General features: G+C 39.8%; 1 protein-coding gene across 5 annotated transcripts in view; it reads left to right on the plus strand.

The window, feature by feature from the left end:
* Window positions 1–21,516, plus strand: part of LOC125465816 (endophilin-A2-like) — a 140,506-nt gene that overhangs the window by 106,172 nt on the left and 12,818 nt on the right. For all 5 annotated transcript variants that reach the window (XM_048559701.2, XM_048559703.2, XM_059638599.1 and 2 more), the window contains exon 7: window positions 5,525–5,628. In XM_048559701.2, the coding sequence (XP_048415658.1) occupies window positions 5,525–5,628 (104 nt within the window). The remainder of the gene's footprint in view (window positions 1–5,524; window positions 5,629–21,516) is intronic.

Genomic DNA, 21,516 nt, shown 5'->3' on the forward strand with positions numbered 1-21,516 from the left:
GAGCCTCCTCCCTGTCTATATTAATTTATCTAAGTATAATAGTCCTCCCTGTTTTTGATACCCCGTTGTCCGTCCTTGTAGTAAGCACTAATACAGAGTGTTTCTTCAGAATCCGGTCAACATTCTGTGACTCCATGCAAAAATTATCACTGTGATCATTACTGAACCTTTCTCTTTTCCTCGTTATTCTTTTATTCTTAATGTACTTGTAAAATAATTTATGAATTTCCTTGATTTTACGTGTGATTATTCTGTCCTGCCCCATTTTTGCTCTCCTGATTTCCTTTTTAAGCTTTTCCATGCACATTCTTTGTTATGATAGAGCTGTGCAGTTTTGAGGTCTCAGTATTGTCATAACCTTCCCTTTTTCTCTTTATCCAATCCTGAATGTCCCTGGATATCCAGGGGTCTCAGGAATTGTTGGTCCTACCTTTGTCTTTATTGGGACATGTGGTCCTGTATTTTCCCTGTTTCTGAATGTCTCCCACTGCTCTGACACAGATTTACCTAAGCGTATCTGCTCCCAGTCCTCTGTGGCTAAATCAGACCTGATCTTATGAAAATTAGTCTTACCCTCTCATTTAGAAAGTTGATTTTCCATCCATCCTTGTCCTTTTCCATAACAAACCTGAATCTAATGGATAATAAAATGTGAGGCTGGATGAACACAGCAGGCCAAGCAGCATCTCAGGAGCACAAAAGCTGACGTTTCGGGTCTAGGCCCGAAACGTCAGCTTTTGTGCTCCTGAGATGCTGCTTGGCCTGCTGTGTTCATCCAGCCTCACATTTTATTATCTTGGAATCTCCAGCATCTGCAGTTCCCATTATCTCTGAATCTAATGGAGTTGTGATTACCTGTCTACAAAATGCTACCCATTTATACTTCACCCGCATGCCCTGTTTCATTAAGTAAAATTAAATCCAGGACCTCCATTCCCATTCTCTACATGCTGGCTGACAGAGCTCTCCAGGATGTCTTTTAAGAATTCTGTCCCCTCCAAATCCTTTCACACTATGACCATTCCAGTTAGTGTTGGGAAAGTTGAGAAATCTCTACTGTTATGACCCTATACTTTTACACTTTTCTGAAATATGCCTGCATATTGTGCTGTTCTATTTCTCTTGCACTCCTGGGGATCCTTTTCCAGCAATGTGATTGCTCTTTTTTAGTTTTACTACTTTTTTAACTCGAGTTTGCTTGCCTTTATTCCTTGAAAGTCAAATTTTTAGGCAACATAAAAGAAGGTAGAAAAGGACTTGGGGTACTTGTGCATGAAACACACACAGCTAACACAGCAGCATGTAATGAGGAAGGCTAATGGAATGTTGGCCCAAATTTAGAGGAGATTAGAGTATAAAAGTGAGAAAATCTTAATGCAGCCATACAAAGTGTTGGAGAGACCACATCTGGAGTACTGTGAGCAGTTTTGGTCCCCATATTTGAGGGAAGATATAATTTCATTTGAGGCAATTAAGAGTTTACTGGATAATTTTTTGATATGGAAGAGTTATCTCATGAGCAAAGACTAAACAATGTGAGACTCTACTCACTGGAGTTTAGAAGAATGAGAGGTGATGCCATTGAAACATACAGGATTCTCAAGAGGCTTGACAGGGCAAATGCTAACAGGATAGGAATATAGAAGATAGGATCAGGAGGAGGTCATTTGGCCCTTAGAGCCTGTTCCACCATTCATCACCATCATGGCTGATTGTCCAACTCAATAGTCTAATTCTCCATTCTCCCCAAATGCTATATCTAGCCACCTTTTGAATATATTCAATGTTTCGGCATCAACTACTTCATGTGGTAATGAATTCCACACGCTCACCACTGTTTGGGCAAAGAAATGTCTCCTCATCTCCATCCTAAATGGTCAACCCGAAGTCCTCAGATTGTGACCCCTGGTTCTGGACACACCATCACAGGGAACATCCTCCTGCATCTACCCAATCTAGTCCTGTTAGAATCTTAAGTTTCTATGAGATCCCCCCGCTTCCTCATTCTTCTGAAGTCCAGTAAAAAGAATAATGACCTAGTCAATCTCTTCTCATATGTCAGTCCTGCTAGCCCTGGAAGCAGCCTGGTAAAGTTTTGCTGCACTCCCTCGAGAGCAAGAACATCCTTGCTTAGAAAGGGAGACCAAAATTGTACCCACTATTCTAGGTGTGGCCTCCCTAAGGCCTGTATAACTGCAACGACATGTCCCTGCTCCTGTACTCAACCTCTCGCAATGAAGGCCAACATACCATTTGCCTTCTTTACCACCTGCTATACATATATGCTTACCCTCAGCGACTCCTGCACAAGGACACCTATGTCCCGCTGCGTACTCCCCTCTCCCAATTTACAGCCATTCACAAAGTAATCTGCCTTCTCGTTTTTGCTTTCAAACTGAATTACCTCACATTTATCCAAATTATACTGCATCTGCCATTGATTTTCCTACTCGCCCAACCTGTCAAGATCATGCTGAAAGATATTTGCATTCTTGTCACAGTTCACCCTTCCATCCAACTTGGTGTCATCTGCAAACTTTGAGATGTTACGTTTTGTTCTCTCCTCTAAAATATTAAATATATGTTGTGAATACTGGGGTCCTAGGCAGTGATCCCTGTGGTACCCCACTAATTATTGCCTGCCAACTTGAAAAGGACCCATTAATTGCTGTTCATTTTTCCTCACTGCCAACCAGTTTTTCATCAATTTCAGTACACTTCCTCCAATCCCATGCACTTTAATCTTGCACAGTAATCTCCTGTGCAGGACTTTGTCAAAAGCTCGCTCAAAGTCCAAATAGCAGATTGACTGGCTCCCCCTTGTCAACTGTGTACTAGTTACATCTTCATAGAATTCCAACAGATTTGTCAAGCATGATTTCCCTTTCATAAATCCATGCGGATTCTGTCTGATCCTGCCACTGCTTTCTAAATACTCCACTATAAAGTCCTTGATAATGGGTTTGAGAATTTACCCTGCTACCAATGTTAGGCTTACTGGTGTGTGTAATTCCCTGTTTTCTCTCTGCTTCCCATTTTGAATGTTGATGTGACATTAGCTACCCTCCAAACTGCAGGGACTGTTCCAGAGTCTGTAGAATCCTGGAAGATGACTAGAAATGCATCTGCTATTTTTAGAGCCACTTCCTTGAGTACTCTGGCATGTAGATTATCAGGCCCTGGGGATTTGTCCACCTTCAATCCCATCAACTTTGCTAGCACCATTTCTCTACTAATATTGATCTCCTTCAATTCTTCTGTCTCAATAAATCTTGCATTCTGCAACATTTCTGGTATCTGATTTGTGTCCTGTTTTGTGAAGACAGAATCACAGTATGTATTCCGTCAGAGAAGAGTCCAGGACCAGAGTGCATAGTTTCAGAACAAAGGGGCACTAATTTAAGACTAAAATGAGAAATTTCTTCTGAGCATTCTGAGACTTTGGAACTCCTTGCTAAAGAGAACTGTGAGGCAGGGTCCTTCTGTGCGTTTGAGGTTGAGATCGATTCTTGATCAGCCAGGGAATCAAGGATTATGGGAAAAGTGCAGGGAAGTCAGATGAGCTATGATTGGAGCAGGCTGAAGGGACCAAATGGCCTACTCTTGTTCTAATTTCTTGTCGTCTTGTGTTCTTTATTGGCCCCGACTTTCACTTATTCCTGTTGTTTCTCAGTTAATCCCTTCCAAAAAAAATTCACTTTTTAAAATCATGAATCAATCAACACTTCCCTGTGTCACTATTTGATTTTTTTTGCCCAATCATCAGACACCTGAAGCTGTAGTTGTTAAACTGGGACTCGTGTACCTCTGTTTGATTGGACCTAAAGTGCTGGGACCCTGATCCTAAGCAGCAATTTATCCTGTTGCTGACTTCTCCTCTCCACACAGCTGAAGTTGAAATATTTGGCCTTACAAATTACAGAACAAAAAAATGCTCCAATAACTGTGAAACAAAAGAAAATGCAGAAAGTACTTTTACCCCCTGCACCAAATTTCCACCATACTCTAAATTTGCAGATTCTCAAACACACTTGGGCTGTCTCACATTCGGGATGCATTCTCTCCTGTAACTTACTGAAGTCAATAATCGGATTCCTGCTTCAGATATACTTCAGTGACACTGCAAGAAGTTGGATGTGTATATTTTAGTGTTAAGGGAAACAAACTAGGCTCAGCTTTGAAGCCGTTAGTCCAGTAACGCTTTTTTTAGCTAATGTAATGATCTCCGCAAAGGTCAGTGGCTTCTGATGGAAAGGCACAGTATTTTAGGAAAATTATATGTTGAAAAATAATGCGCTAACAGGTGTATTCCTAATAATTGAGTTAATAAATGTGCCATTATACCTTTGTTTTATGTGAAATGGAAATGGTATTGTTTTATAGAACTGTTCAATGAAGGTAATAATTGTGTGTAGGCAAGGACAGTAAATAGTTAGCTTAGTGAGTGTGAACATAGAACATAACATGATGAATCAACTTTATTGTAACAACATAAAACCTTCTTTTGGCTATGCTGAACAACAATTCCCACAGTTGTATTGAAAAGTTTTCCAGGTTTCTAGCATTTGCCAGGGCATAATAAATGTTTGGATGTTCCCTGAATTGGAATGATCTAATCCTGCAGATTGCTTCATATAGGGCTTCAGCCAAGTCACTATTTAAAATACAGGATGTGTCACATCCGAAAAACGAAATTGTCTTGTTGATGCTGAAAAATACCCCATTAATCCCTGAATATCCTGTTATCAAATATTTCTTTCTGCTATTTCCTCCCTTCTCTGACATTCCTACTCCATATTTCATTCACTAGATGATTCCATACTTTGATGTCTAATAGAAGAGCAAATAAATTCAATTGATTTATAGAAGTTAACTTCAATTCAGGTCAAAACTTATATCATTTACATCACACAATATTTGACACAGTGCACCACATTTGGACTTCATTGTCTATTGTGTTGTAAAACATAGTGGCCATGGTTCAGCAGCAACATCCTAATGGGATGACTCAATAGTTAGTCTGTGATTTTGGTAATATTGGTGGAAAGAGGAATGTTAGTCAGGAGAACAAACTTCTTCAAATGATGTCAGCTTTAATGGACAGACAGGGTCTCATTTTAACCCCTCTCACAAAGGACCGCAATCCCTAACTGCAGCATTTCCTCTATACTCTCTTGATGGCTATAGTTTGCATTGGGATGAGGTAGAGATGTCCCATACCTTTTATTTCTCATATCTTCAAATGGAACAAACTTACACAGGTTCCCAAAAACATTTGATTAGCCTCAGCATGAAAGTGTCCTTTCTGTTTTCTGTTTGTTGATTCTGTGCTAATTCTGGGGAGAAATTTCAGAATTGACGAATGTAAAACTGCTTGGACTTGAATCACCATTATCTCTAGAAACAGGTATTGGACCTGGTGGGCCTCTTAGGACGAATGAATACGTTGCTGAATGTAACTGAGTGAACATTATTTCAATCACTTTAAACTAGCTGAAACCAAACATGGATAATTTTCTTCCAGATCGAGCAGGTGACTCAAATGTCAGCCCTAGTGGAGGCACAACTGGACTATCACAAACAGGCTGTGCAAATTCTGGAGGAGCTCTCTGATAAGCTAAAGGAGAGGTAAGAAAACAACAAATATGAGTAGCCTCATCCAGCTGTCCTATGAGATGGTATCCCCTAACATAAATGTAAGAATACATTTGGAAGTGTAGAAACAATAAGGTGCAGACTGGATCTCCCCACCTGCCTGGTTTTGAATTAAGATACCAGCTAACATTGACCACCTTGAGGGTATACACACCTTTAAATAACACACTGTAAATGCTGTACATTTGAAATGGTACAAATTGGTATTTGTGTAACATACATCATTACAAATAACTTCAATCAGAATCAAATGGATATTAAAACAATAAGATAGGCTAATATATGTGAAGTCAAGTGGCATGATACTGTTGCAATTTGAGAATATGGAAATTTCTTTTAATGATCTTTTCAGGAATATACCACTAATTGAGCCCAAAAACGGCAATTATAGAAGAAACATTTAGATTTAAAAATCACACATTTCATGTCCACAGGATGTGCCAGAGCACATTGCAACCAATTAAGTGCTTCCTGTAAATATAGATACTATTTATAGGATATAACCTCTGCGAAGTGTAGAAATGTTGAAGCATGTTAGCTATGGAGTTTTGAGAAGATTTGTAGCTCAGGTTGAGGTTCTGGATATGAGTTTGCTCGCTGAGCTGGAAGGTTCATTTTCAGATGTTTCGTCACCATTGTATATAACATCATCAGTGACCCTCCGACGAAGCACTGGTGTTATGTCGCGCTTTCTATTTATCTGGTTAGGTTTCCTTGGGTTGGTGATGTCATTTCCTGCATTGGTGATGTCATTTCCTGTTCTTTTTCTCGGGGGATGGCAGATTGATTTGGAGCCAATGTGTTTGTTGATGGAGTTCCGGTTGGAACCTATACAGTGTATTCAAAAAGAATGGGTACCCTATGAACACAGTCTGCCGATTCCTCAGCAATAAACCCAAACAAACAGACAAAACGGGCTCAGAAACCATAACCACTCTCCCCTACATCAAAGACATTTCCGAAATGACTGCCAGTCTACTTGGACCTCTTGGCACCAGGGTAGCCCACAAACCCACCAACACACTAAAACAGCAGCTAATGAACTTAAAATACCCTATACAGACAACAAACAAAACGAACGTCATCTACAAAATACCTTGCAAGAACTGCGACAAACACTACATTGAACAAACAGGCAGAAAGCTAGCCACCAGGATACATGAACATCAACTAGCCACAAAATGACATGACCCACTATCACTCGTATCCTTACGTACAGATGAGGAAGGACACCACTTTGATTGGGACAACACATCCATCCTAGGACAAGCCAAACAGAGACACGCACGAGAATTCCTAGAAGCATGGCATTCCAACAGGAACTCCATCAACAAACACATTGATTTGGAGCCAATCTACCATCCCCTGAGACAAAGAACAGGAAATGACATCACCAACCCAAGGAAACCTAACCAGATAAATAGAAAGCGGGACATAACACCAGCGCTTCGTCAGAGGCTCACTGATGATGTTACCTAGAATGGTGACGAAATGTCTGAAAACGAACCTTCCAGCTCAGCGAGCAAACTCACATCCAGCATGTTAGCTATAATTATCATGAGATGCTTTATGTCAGGAGTCATACACATGGAAATTGGTGCTGCTAAATGCCTAGATTTATTTACAATGATCATTAAAACAATTTCTACATCTTAGTGATAGGAGATTCTGAATTTCTGATTTCTGATGATGGGTCCAGACCCGAAACGTCTGCTTTCCTGCTCTTCTGCTGCTGCTTGGCCTGCTGTGTACTTCCAGCTCAACACCTTGTTATTTCTGCATCTTAGTGATGTTTGACAATAATTTTCCACGATTTGGGTTTCTTGTGGCATTTGGGACCTTAGAAAAATGAGTATCTTTTCAATGATAGTAGGAACTGCAGATGCTGGAGAATCTAAGATGACAAGGTGTAGAGCTGGATGAACACAACAGGCCAAGCAGCATCAGAGGAGCAGGAAGGCTGACGTTTTGGGCCTAGACCCTTCTTCTGAAACGTCAGCCTTCCTGCTCCTCTGATGCTGCTTGGCCTGCTGTATTCAGCCAGCTCTACATCTTGTTATCCCAATGTCTTTTCACCGTCAGCTTTTGCAAGTCTGTCAAGTACAGCATGGGATTGACACAGGATTCTGCAAGGTCTGAGTCTTAAAAAATGGCAGCCCTAAAATCCTATTAAATATAATGTAAAAATAGCATGAATGAGTACTGAACTTGAAGTTGTTTACTAATTAAACTTCACTTGAGGATTAGTTTGTTTTCTTGTATCCAGTCAGAGGGGCAGTTGTCCCTTAATTTGAGACAATTATGTTGAATTTTGAGCATGATGCCTTATTCTTTGGCTTTGCAGAGAGTCCATTTCTATCTGGTAAGGTTGCTATACTTCCTGTGAGATTCTCCGAATGCCTGTTTAGAGTCAGTTTTCTTGGAAACAGATCTTTGTAAAAGCCTGATTCATTGCAAACTTTTCATTCTGGTGATAGGATTGTCAGCCAGGAAAGGTTACTTTAAAAATGGAGGATAAAAGGACAGCTGCTCAAAGGAAGTTGCTCAAGATCTTTGAACTTTGAGGAAATTTCTGCCGGTATTTTGTGTGACATGAAGCACATCTTGGTGTCCCTTTGTGAATGTGAAAGGTAACATCCACAGTTCTAAATGGATGCAATTAGAAAAACAGCAGTCTTATTTCAGTTTATTTCTTGCCCTCATTCAGTGTTTGTTTTTCTGGTCTCCCTCTCCTTTCCTTCCTTCCTGTACATTAAATTCTGATTGAAGGAGTGGTTTTGTGAGGAAAATCTTTTTCGTATTGATAAATGCAGCGAAAGGAAACCTTTAGATTTGCAGCTTGTAGGAAGTGAACAAGCAGAGTGAGGCCCTGTTTTCTGCTGCGTCTGACAAACTCTTGGGATCCAAAAAGGTGGGACTGTGGATGTGGTTAGAGTTTTGATATTTTCCTCCTTTATTTTGAGATCCTACTGATGGCAGCAGTGGCACAGGTAAATCGGTACCATATTCAATCTTTTAAAAATATGGTGGTGACTTGGCTGTTCCTTAGAGCTACTTAGTGGCTAAAGTATATCTCTATTAAAATAAACAGCCAGAAACTCAAAATCTGCTTGTAGATCTATTGCAAGCTAGAAGCTGTTAGCTCAAGCAGACTTTCATGTCCAAAACTGACTGTGGTGTTCCTAAGCCGGGAAAGAGACTCCCTGTCCTCCTGCTGATCAAGTAGTGCTCAATCGGCTAAATCTCATACAAAAAGTATAATCAGATGGATTAAGTAAAGTTTAAGAGAATTTAGGGTATCTACTGTCAATTTGGCTAGGTTGCAGAACTTTGGTTAATTTGCCCTCACCATTTCAAAGAACAAAAGCATGGAAATTCAATCATTCTTGTAACTTGCAACGTTCCCTGTAACATTTTTCTTACAAACTAGAATCCCTTTGTTACCCTCAACCGTTCAGTATTCTAAGCTAGGATGGTTTGAACCAGGAAGAGCCTCCTATGTTTTTTTCCTGTCTCCATGTGTTAATCAACAACATCATCAAATATTCTGGCTGAAATAATATGCCATAACGGATTCAACATTGGTCAGCCAAAAAAGCCAAAAAATTAATTCTACCTCCTCCTTGAAGTCTGGGCTTTGATATTTATTGTTTGGTGCTATGATGAATCAGAGTGCTTAGACAGGTAATTCACCATTATTGAAATGATGTAAGGATATGAGCCCCAATTTGTGTATCTTTTTGTGCCTAATTCTGTTAGCAAGTTATAATTGAATTTTGGAGCTCACAAGCTAACCAGCTATCCCACCTATGAAGAAGGATTTAAAATGTTTTAACGTTTGATTGATCTATTGCATTGTCAGTCCTTCCTCTGCAATTTGTCTCAAATCTCTTTGAAATTGTAGCCTTTGCAATAATTAAGGAGAATTAATTAACTTGTTTAAACACAGAAGAATTGATTAACTTTGCGAAAGATATATCAATCCTTCCTTAGGAAATTGGGAGATTGAGCAAGCCTGAAAAATAACTCTTAAAATTAAGCAAGCAAAATGGGAAATTTGTTAAAAGAGTACAGGCAATAATATTGGCTTTTCAGAATGAGTTTCAAAGCAATGTAATATAAATGCTCTGTATTTTACTTTGAGAGTGGATACAAGTCACTCCATGGAACCAGCTGTTTGCCTCAATCAAGCAGTGCATTTGCATTTCACCCTCCAGGCAAGGAAACATTCCCAATGACTTCTTGCCATCAATTTCCATATTCTTTTGTGCATTTTCCTGTGCCATATAAGGTGTTGAGGGATATGGGCCAAAGACAGCTATATGGAATTAGGCCACGATTAGCCATGACACAGGCACGGTGGCTCAGTGGTTAGCACTGCTGCCTCACAGCGCCAGTGGCCCGGGTTTGATTCTACCCGCGGGCGACTGTGTGGAGTTTGCACATTCTCCCCGTGTCTGCGTGGGTTTCCTCCCACAGTCCAAAGATGTGCAGATTAGGTAGATTGGCCATGCTAAATTGTCCCATAGTGCTCAGAGGTGTGTAGGTTAGTTAGGTTTCGGGAATAGGTCTGGGCTGAATGCTGTGAAGGTCAGTGTGGACTTCTTGGGCTGAGGGGCCTGTTTCCACATGAGGGATTCTATTCTATACATTCTATGATCTCATTAAATGGCAATAGGCTCAAGTAATTCAATGGTCTACTTCTGGCTCTGTATTCATCTGTTCTTTCAACCTTCAATCTAATTTTGAATGTTGATGTGTAGTTTCTGCTTCAACCAGCAGCTTCATATCTTTCTGTTTGAATACATTTCTCCTAATCTTTTGATTTATTGTCTCTTGTTCAAAGCCCCATAATGACTGGAAATAACTTCTGTATGCCCTATCCCATATATCAAAACTTCAATTATAAAACTTAATCAGCATTGATTGAACAAAAAGGCCCAATTTTTAAAGTTTTTTAAGTTAGTGTTTTAACTTACCATTCAGAATGCTGGTGAATCTGAGTTTTCTTTTCTCTAAAACTTAGTTTCCCAAGTATGGAACCTGACTCTGCCCTGTAGCTTAAATTGGATCTTGTATCAGCTGTTCATAATGCCATGTGAATTTCTTACTTGGGATATAAAAAAAATCCCGTTGCTTCTTTTGTATATATTTATCAGTTTGAGATTATCACAAATTAAAAGAAAGAGCTGGAGAAAATGAGCAGGTTTGGCAGCATCCATGGAGAGTGCAAACGTTTCAAATATAAGATGACTCCAGTTCTGAAGAAATGTGATATTAACTTTTTTTTCTTCACGGATGCTGCCAGATCTTTTGAGTTTTTCCATAACTTTGTTTTAATTTTAATTTCAAACATATGCAGTGTTTCGCATTTACTTGAAAATTTGTCATTGATACCAAGTGAGCCTACATACCCAAACACTCAGTCTTTCACATCACTGGAACTACCCCCATTCAAACTATAAATATTTTACATTTAACTAAAATGTGTCACTTCAAAATTATAATGTGAACAATCTCATCTCATCAAAATCTTTTTGTGGCTTACTTCAGTATTCTAGAATGTTAACTGTATTTTCTATTTTGATGATACTTTCTTATTTGAATCTTATTACATATAGGTTTCCAGCCAAATTATTCAGATATACATGATGATCTATGACCTGAAGTACAATAGAGTTATTCTAAAATATCTCTAATCAGAAATAAAAATAATTTTTTTTGAGTTTGCGTCAATTGTAATGGGATCAATTGTAATGTATTTTTCTCAAAAGTAATGAATGCTGTTTTATTGTTATTTGTTCATACCTGACCTGGAATTAATACCAACAGGAAGACAACTAAGACCAGAAGCTGTTTGACTGGTAGATACATGAGAGACAAGTAGGGGAGGTGGAGCACACAGATATGAGTACAAAGAGACAACAGAAACAGAAAGAGGCACAGATTTCTTGTGAGGGGGAAAAAAATTCATTCAGGAAGAGGTCAATTTATCTGTTTGGCAAAAAGGAGATGGGAGATCTTGGAAGTACTGTGAAGTCTGGCTCAAAATGGTTGAAAACCTGGAAAGCTGTGTGAATACTCTGAAATGTTGAAGGGTTGCATTTTTTTCCCCAGAAGTGATTAAGCTGTGAAGAGAGTGTTAATGGTTGGTCAGTGAAAATGAACAGTGGAAAGCTGCACCATTGGACTCAAAGGAGGGAGAATGTACAAAAGTGTGTTATTGGTGTACGTCATACACCAAGGGCGGCACGATGGCTCAGTGATTAGAACAGCAGCCTCACACTGCCGGGGACCTGGGTTCGATTCCAGCCTCAGGTGACTGTCTGTGTGGAGTTTGCACATTCTCCCCGTGTCTGCGTGGATTTCTTCCGGGTACTCCTGTTTCCTCCCACAGTCCAAAGATGTGCACGCTAGGTGGATTGGCCATGCTAAATTGCCCGTAGTGTTCAGGGGTGTGTGGGTTATAGGGGGGTTGGCCTGGGTGGGATGTTTCAAGGGGCGGTGTGGACTTGTTGAGCCAAAGGGCCTGTTTCCACACTGTAGGGAATCTAATCTTAAAAAAAACCTCTGAAACCTACACATGAAAGCTGTTATTGGATGGGAATCCTGACCTTCCATGTGTAAATAAAGAAAAGTGTGTTGTGGAATTGTGAAGCTGTATCGTGCAGGGAATGTTTTGAGTGCTTGTGTTTTGCTAAGGCATATCTGTATTAAGATTTTCCTTTTTATTTAATTATATCAATTGTCTGTTTTTTAATTTATTTACACATGGGATCTGGGTGTTGCTGGTTGATTAGCATTTATTGTCTGTCCCTCCCTGCCCCTGAGAAGGTGGAGTCCATGTTCTGTAGGTCAGCCCTCAATGCCCTTAGGGAGGCAATTCCAGGATTTTGATCTAGTGACAGTGAAAAAATGGTGATATATTTCCAAGACAGGCTGGTGAGTAGCTTGGAGAGCAACTTGTAGGTGGTGGTGTTCCCATGTGTCTGCTGTCCTCTTCCTTCTATTGAAAGTGGTCATTGGTTTGGAGAGTACTGTCGAAGGATATTTGGTGAATTTCTGCAGTGCATCTTGTTAATAGTACAGACTGCTGCTCCTGAGCACCAGTGGGGAGGAAGTGAATGCTTGTAGATATGTTGCCGGTCAAAGAGACTGCTTTGTGCTACATGTTGTCAAGGTTCTTGAGAGTTATTGGAGCTGCATCCATCCATCTATCACACTTCTGGCTTGTGCCTTAGCGATGGTGGACAAGCTTTAGGGAAAGAAGGTTAGTTACTCGCTGTAGTATTCCTAGCCTCTGACCTGCACTTATAACCACTGTGTTATTTGTGGTGAGTCCAGCTGAATGGTAACACCCAGGATGTTCATCTTGGGGGATTCGGTGATGGTTACACCACTGAATGTCAAGTGATAGTGGTTAGATTCTCTTTGATTGGAGATGGTCATTTCTGGCATATGTTAATTCTTGTATCTTTTACTTCAAAATAAATTATACAAGTGCTAACTTAACAGTAACCTTTTTATTTAGAGATCATTCCATAATTTAGGTTATTTTGGTTTATGCTTTCCCATGGGAGTCATAACAACATTGAAAAGAAGACATCGACAAGTGAATTCAGAGGCATGTTACTGCCAACTGTTTTCAAGCCTTCTTTTTACACTCCATATGTTTTCTGCATTACAACTAATTCTTAATTCTGGTTTTTCGTCTTGTCCGCTAGTTTCATGTGCCTGATCCTAACTCATAATTTTGCCTATCTTAAAATGCATGTGCATTCCTTGGCATTTCTAATTTATCACACTTGTTATCTCCACAAAAAAAACACTTCCATGCCTGATTGTCCCTTTTGGGCTTGGGTACTTTGTAAGTACAGTCTCTGAAAAAATGGTAATTTTATCCTTAATTAAAGACAAGGTTTTCTCTACCATGGATGTAGAGCTTAGCTAAACTTGTAATTACGTATGTTAGATCTCTCTTTTTTTAAGGGGTACAGTACTGGCCTGCCTCAAGTCCTGCAAGACCATCCACATTCAGTAGAGGCCAGAAATATTTTAAGGGCCTCAGCAATTTCCTGTCTCAACTTCATTACCCTAGAATTTGTCCCTTGGGGTGACTGAACTTGATTTTTCATCAGCCTTTGTACTTCAAACTTTGTAACTTCATAAAATTATTGAATTCTCTTTTGTTAATTTCAGGACTGGCTGTTTTTTAAACCAAAGTACTTAGTAAAAATTTTTGCTTTTTTTTGCAAGTTGCCAGTCCTTTTCTTTGAAGTCCAACCTTGGTGTTAATGATTCTGTTTCTTTTCTGATATCCCTGTAAAATATTTCACTATTCTGTTTGTTGTTTTTTGATTATCTCCCTGCCCCCATTAGCACTCCTTAACCTCCTTTTAATCTTGTTATTATCTTAAATTCTCCTTAGCATTTAAATAATTTTATCCTCTTGCATAAGCCCTCAGCTGACTTTTTAATTAGTGTTTCATTTCTTTATTTCTCTGTGCTGTCCTGAGACTACTGGTAGTTTGCAAAAATACTGAATATGTATCATCAAATCTTGTTAAGAAACATGCCATCAACCTAATTTAATTTGCTGCAGATGTTGGAGTTTGGTGAGTCATGCACGTGCACGCAATATACGGTGTTTTAATATTATGACTGCAGCTGGAAGCTGTTTTCATTGAGTCATAGAATTTTACAGTATGGAAAAAGGCCCTTGGGCCAAACATGTCCGCATCAGTGATCAAACACCTACCTCTTCTGGTCCTTCTGTCCAGCATGTGGCCCATAGCCTTGTAGACCATTGTATTTCCAGCATTCATCTGAATACTACTTAAATAGTGTAATACTTCAGGCAGTGGATTCAAAGACCCACTGTCATCTTGGTAAAAATCCCCTCTAAATTTTCTGTTGCTTACCTTGATCCTCCTCTAAGGGGAAAAGTTTCCTCCAATCTTCCCTTTGTATGTCTCTCATTTTTTCCATCTCTGTCAGGTCCCCTTTCAGCCTTCTCTGTTCTAAGGAAATCAACCCCAGTCTGTCTTGTCTCCTCTTAATGAAAACACCCGAGCTAGGCAACGTTGTGGGGAATTTCTCCTGTACCCTTTCTAATGCATTCACGTACTTCCTATGGTATGGCAACCAAAAGTGTATACAGTACTCTAGCTGTGACCTAACTCACATCTTGTACAGCTCCATCACAACTTCATGCTGTTGTATGCCTTGAATGATAAAAGCAGATATCCCCTATGCCGTTTTAGCCTTCAAGGATCTGCAGAACAGCACACCTGTGTCCCTCTGCCTCTCTGTGCCTACTACAGTCGTAGCATTCATGTGTGTTTCCCTGTCTTGGTAATCCTAATAAAATGCATTACCTCTCAATTTGCCTGATTAAATGCCATTTACTACTGTCTGCCCATCTGACCCAGCTGCTTATATAATCCTGTCAATTAAGGTTTTCCTTCACATTATTTACCCAATTGCCAATTTTCATGTCACCTGCAAGTTTCTTGATCAAATGTTGTACAATTGTGTCTATGTTTGTACTGTTCATTAATAATAGACAGGGATCCAGCACCAAGCCGTATAATATGCCACTGGAGACAGGCATGCAGTCACTAAAACAAACTTTGGACCATCACCCTCTGCCTTCTGCCACTAAACCAGTAATGGATCTAATCTACTAAATTGCTTTGCATCCCTTTTGCTGTTGTCTTTACTAGAACCCTGTGTGGTACTTCGTCAGAAGCCTGACTGACATCCACGTCGACTACATCAACTGCACTACCTTTGCCAACATACGTAGTAAACTCACTGAAAACTCAATCAAACCTGTCAGACATGATCTCCAGAGTATCCTTGATTAATCCTTGCCTCTCCAAATGAAGATTAATTCTGTCCCACAGATTTTCATCAGAGTTTTCATCCAATCGATATTAGGTCCACTGGCCTATAGTTCCCTTGTTTACCCCTACCACGCCCTTCTTAAAAATAGTACCACATTAACTTTACCGAGGCTAGAAAGGATTTCAAAATTCATGCCTAGCCCTTGCAATCTCTTCTCCCTTACCTTCCATAGTCACTTGGGATGAATCTCATTAAGGTTTGGGGACATGTCCAATTTTGAGCCTGCTAAAACTGCTAATACCTCCTTTTCCTCAGTTGTAATTTGTTCTGGTATGTCACAGTCACTCTCCCTATTTCAATGCCTACATTGTCATTCTCAGTAATGAATACTTATTTAAAATCACATCTACATCTTATGGCTCCACACAGTTTTCACTTTGGAGCCTAATGGGCCCTACTCTTTCTCTGATTATCCTCTTGCCTCTAATATACTTACAAAATGTCTGTGGATTTCACTTTCTTTTGATACCAGTATTTTTTTCTTGACCACAGCTCTTTGCCTTCTCAATTGCTTTTTGAAGTAATCCCCTGAACTTTCAATATGTCTTGAAAGCTTCCAGTGTTTTGAGTCCCCACTGTCTTACATAAGCTTCCTTTTTTACATTATCCAGTCCTGTACATTCCTTGACATCGAGTTCTGTGGACCCAGTGGTCCCACTTTTCACTTTTATAAGAACAAATTAGCCTTGCATAGTTTTTCCTTTTTGAAAGACCACTATTGATCTGATGTAGATTTTCCTACATACAGCTGATCCAAACCACTTTGGCCAGAATTTGTTTTATCATATTGAAATTGGCCTTCCTCCAATTCAGAACGTTTAGTTTCTGATCCATCTCTTTCCTTTCCATGACTACTTAGTCTTTATTTACTTAAGGACAATATCATCGAAATGCACCTCAGTGACACTTCTACCACTTGGCTAGTTTGTTCCCTAAAATTACATCGAGAACTTCCCCTTCTCTTGAACGAGTTCTTTTGTGATAGTTGAAAAGCTGTTCTAGATACAATTTAAGAATTCTACCTGCTCCCAAGCCTTTGTCTGTTCCAGTTAAAAAGAAGGAAGTTGTAATCTCTTATTGTTGTTACTCCATCATTTTTACACTTCTCTGAAATTTACCTACATGTCTACTCTTCTGTCACTCCAACTGTTTGGTGGTGGGTAGTACACTCCCAACAATGTGTTTGCACACTTTGTTTTTGTTTTCCAGTTCTAGCCATATGACCTGAGTTGAGGAATTTTTAAGATGTCATTCTTAGTGCAGTGATTGACTTCCTGGTCAATAGTGCAACATCACCACCCCTTTTACCCCTCTCCCTGTCTTGCCTGTACCTCAAAATATTGAACCGCAGTGAACTGACTTTCCCCTTACTATATCGCCATGATAGCAATTATCATGTAAGGAATCTTCAGTGCTGTTGAAGTGCTGTTGTTCTGTTCCATTCTGAATGTATATGGTCCAGTCTGTCATGGTGGGTAAGTTCTGTTTCTGGTTTTGCTCCGTAGTGGTGTGTAGATGGGGTCTATTTCAACATGTTTGTTTATGGCAAGGAATTCTCATGCTTGCCTTTGTTTTGCTTGTCCTGGTACTGTTATGTTGTCCCAGTTAAACTGATGTCTTTCTTTGTCGGAGTGAAAAGAGAGGATGGAGAGTTGGTTGTGTCATTTTGCTGTGAGTTGGTATTCATGTATTTTGGTGGTGAGTTTCCTGCTCCTCTGTCCTATGTATTGCTTCTCGCAGTTGTTGCATTATATTTTGTGTGTCTTGCTTTTGTCTTGCTTGTTGTGGGTATGGAAGTTATTGGTTTTTTACAGTAGCTGCCGAAGTATGCTTCCACAAAGTTGGTTTGAGTGCTGTCATTATTCCGAGAGGTCGTAGGAGTCTTGTAGTCAGTTCCAATGTGTTTCTAATATAGGGTAGAGTGGCCGTTGTGTTGGAGCATATAGGGTCTTGGTGTTGTTTATTTGTCAGGCATCCACAGATGAAGCTGTTAGGATACCCATTGTTTGCAAAGGCTTTGTAAAGACGTTCCTCTTTGTTTTTGCACAGCTCCAAGATGTTGCAGTATGTTATTGCTCATTTAAACAGAGACTGAAACACCTCACTAAAGATTGACTCACTCCATACACCCCGCACAGGAATTCCTGAATAACATCAGAAATTTTAAAATTGACATGCATGAAATAACAGTCTCCTTCAATGTTACGGCACTATTCACCTCTGTTAACATGACGTGAGCAAAGAAGACAGTGGTCACGTTTCTAGACAATGCGAAAACACAGGCCTCTATTGGAACCATCAGCAGGGACAATATGCTTTAAATTACTAGACCTACGCCTTCCCACATACTTTCTCTTCAACGGCCACGTATATGAACAAATTAATGACACACCCATGGGTTCACTCATCTTGGGTCTTATAGCAGAAGTTGTTACACAAAGACTTGAGCACATAGCCCTCCCCCAGATCCAGCCTAAGCTGTGGGTCAGGTATGTGGATGATACTTTTGTGATCAATAAACAAGCAAAGTTAGAAGAAACACACCACTTTCTTAACAACATATTCACTGGCATCAAGTCCACCAGGGAAAAGGTGAACAACAATCAACTCCTGTTTCTAGACATAATGGTGGAACAAACATAAAACGGTGAATTCCTTAACAGTGTAAACAGAAAGACTACACACACAGGCCAAATCCTGAGTTACAACTGTAAGCACCCCAGCGTCCACAAACAGAGCTGTGTCAAGACTCTGTTTAAACGAGCGATAACACACTGCAACATCCTGGAGTGATGCAAAAACAAGGAGGAACACATACTAAGTCTTTGCAAACAGCGGGTATCCTGACAGCTTCATCCACTGATGCCTGGCAAATAAACAACACCAAGAAGACACTGTATGCCCCAAAACTATAGCCACCCTACCCTGTATTAGAAATGTTTTGGAACGGACTACAAGACTCCTACGACTTCTTGGAATAATAATAACACCCAAACCAACAGCCACACTTCATCAGCTACTCTAAAAAAACCAAAGACCCCTTACCCACAACGAGCAGGACAAATGTGATATACAATATAGAACGCAATAACTGTGCGAAGCAATACATAGGACAGAAGAGCAGGAAGCTCACCTTCAAGATACATGAACACCAACTCACAGCAAAACAGCATGACCAACTGGCCCTCCTTTCTATTCTCTCTGACAAAGAAAGCCATCAGTTTAACTGGGACAAGGTAACAGTACTAGAACAAGCAAAACAAAGACAAGCATGAGAATTCCTGGAAGCCTGGTTTTCAGCCATTGGTGCCATAAACAAACATGTTGAACTAGACTCCATCTACACACCACTATGGAGCAAAACCAGAAACAGAACCACCCACCATGACAGACTGGGCCATATAAATTCAGAATGGAACAGAACAACAGCGCTTCAACAGAGGCTAGACAGCACAGAAGATGTCACCTAGAAGGAGGGCAAAACATTTGCATTTCAGTCAGTCAGCTTGGCGAACCAACCAACAACTCCAGCCACTAGCCAAGCTACAGATCTTCACCAAAACATTGTTAGTGAACTGTTCAGCAATAGGTCCCACTCTGCTTAATTTTTACACTGTTTGATCTCAGCTTGGAGTTTTCAGTATTGTATTTGGTTCTTGGTGACAGGATTTTAGAAAATAGAAAATCAGCTCCTGCAAGTGACCAGCATTCAATGATGCATGCAGACATATGAATGGTAGGTGGTTGTGAAGCCTTTTGTGGAGGAATAACGTACTTTTAAGGCTAATGGGCAAAGTATTTATGCTTGAGTACGATTTGGGCAGCTGTTAGTAGCCGTGGACTTCTCGCTACTATTAGTGTGTGTTGAGGGGAAAATTTAAGCGGATTATTCAGGTTTGTGAAATAGTATGCAGTGCTATAGCATGCCGTAGTGTTGTAAATTCCTTATATTGAGATGTAAGAAGTGATGTTGTAAAACTGAGGCTGCGTTTGGACAGCATATTCCTAATTCCTGGTGCTTAATTTAAGTTGCAGTTTGTTGTGAATGTACATTGACCAAATTTATGGAATGCACATTTTATCCATTGTGTACCATTATGTTCTGACCACATCGAAGATTAGAATGAAAACACAAATGTTGATTGTGTTCTATGTAATTTAATTTGCATGGGAAACCAAATTAGCAGTGTACTGAGAATTTCTATTTATCTCATTTATACAGGATGAAACTTCATTGTCTTATAAACTCAAAAACAATATGGATAAATTTCAAATTTGTGAAAAAAACTTAGTATTTTGCTTATATTTTTACTATGGATGCTAACAATTTGAAATAAAAACAAAAAGAGCTGGAGTTCTGGCAAAATCAGTAAAGAGAGAAAGAGAGTTAATATTTTGAGCCCAGTGTGGCTCTTCAGAGCAGACTCTTCCGAATTTTCTGGAGTTATACTGGACTCAAAGTATTAACTCTGTTTTTCTATCCATAGTGCGTGCCAAATCTTAAGACCATTAAAAATAGAAACAGGAGGAGTCTGTTCCACTCCTCCACCCTCTTGCGCGATTCAGTAGGATCATGGCTGATCCAGCACTCCTCATGTGCACTGTACTGTGTTTTCACCATAACCTTTAATACACCTGTTGATCAAAAGGATATCTATTTCAGCCTTAAATGTGTACAAAGAGTCCATAACCCTAGCCCTATCATTGAGTTTCTCTTGCACTTTGTTTTTATGTGAGTGAGGAATGAACTTGTTTTAACATTTGCTGGCCCTGATTAAAACATTAATATAGCAAGATTTCAAACTCCTACCCAGCAGCCACAACTGGAAAACAAATCTAGTAAGAACAAAATCAAACTCCTGCTTGGTCCTCTCTCATGCTTGAATGATCAATAGATACTTAGTCCACACCTGCACATGAAGGACAAAGCAGCTGGGATAGATGGTGATGTAGAGCAGGGTGGCTTGTTGGTCTGTGCAGCTAAATTCTAGACCACGTGACCACATTCAGAACAGAAGGAATGATAATTGGAAGAACCGAACAGATTCTACCTGATTTTTTCTTTTGTTCTGTTGAAGTCCCAGTTGTTGTTTTAGTGTCTGCTTAAAACCTCAGCAGATAAGTTCAGGCTCACAAATATTTGCATTCCGATGAGAGGAACGATCTTCTGCAAAATTAATTTGGTAGCCTTATTATGATTGAGTTGCACCATTGCAGTGTTTTTCCCCTTGCTTGTCACAATTCATTTTAAAAATATTAATTAACAACAGCTTGTGTTGATGCAATGCTTTCAGGTATCTTTTGAGACAAAAGACCCATTTTTGTGCTGTAATTACCATATAAATTGTATTTATTTGTGCACATATATGACATAAAGTTCATATGTAATATTGAGAAGTTACACTAAGTTGCTGCAGTCCCACTTGTCCTAAGAATAGAAGTGTTATACATAGATCGCTCATACCTTTTTAACTGAAATCAGTTTCTGTTAATAGATCAGAAATACCATAATGAAACTTGTCCATTCCAGAAACAATGTATTTGGATTCAGCAGTTTGGTGTTTGTTTTCTTTTTGCTTATTATTCACTTGTGGGACATGTGCATTGGTGGCTGGCCAACATTTATTGCCCATCCCTAGTTGTGCTTGAGAAGGTGGTGGTGAGCTCAACACCCTTAGGGAATGAATTCCAGGATTTTGATCCAGCAACAGTGAAGGAATGGTGATACGTTTCTGACTCAGGATGGTGAGTGGCTTGCAGGGCAAATTGCAGATGACGATATTCCGTAGATCTGCTGGCCTTGTCCTTCTAGATGGAGTGGTCGTGGGTCTGGAAGATAATGCCTAATGGTATTTAGTGAATTTCTGCAGTGCATCATGTGGACAGTGCACACTGCTGCTACTGACCATTGTTGGCCTAGTGAGTGGGCCCTTGTGGATGTGTTAGCAACGA

The sequence above is a fragment of the Stegostoma tigrinum genome, chromosome 30 (genome assembly GCF_030684315.1).
Source record: "Stegostoma tigrinum isolate sSteTig4 chromosome 30, sSteTig4.hap1, whole genome shotgun sequence".
NCBI classification, from domain to species: domain Eukaryota; kingdom Metazoa; phylum Chordata; class Chondrichthyes; order Orectolobiformes; family Stegostomatidae; genus Stegostoma; species Stegostoma tigrinum.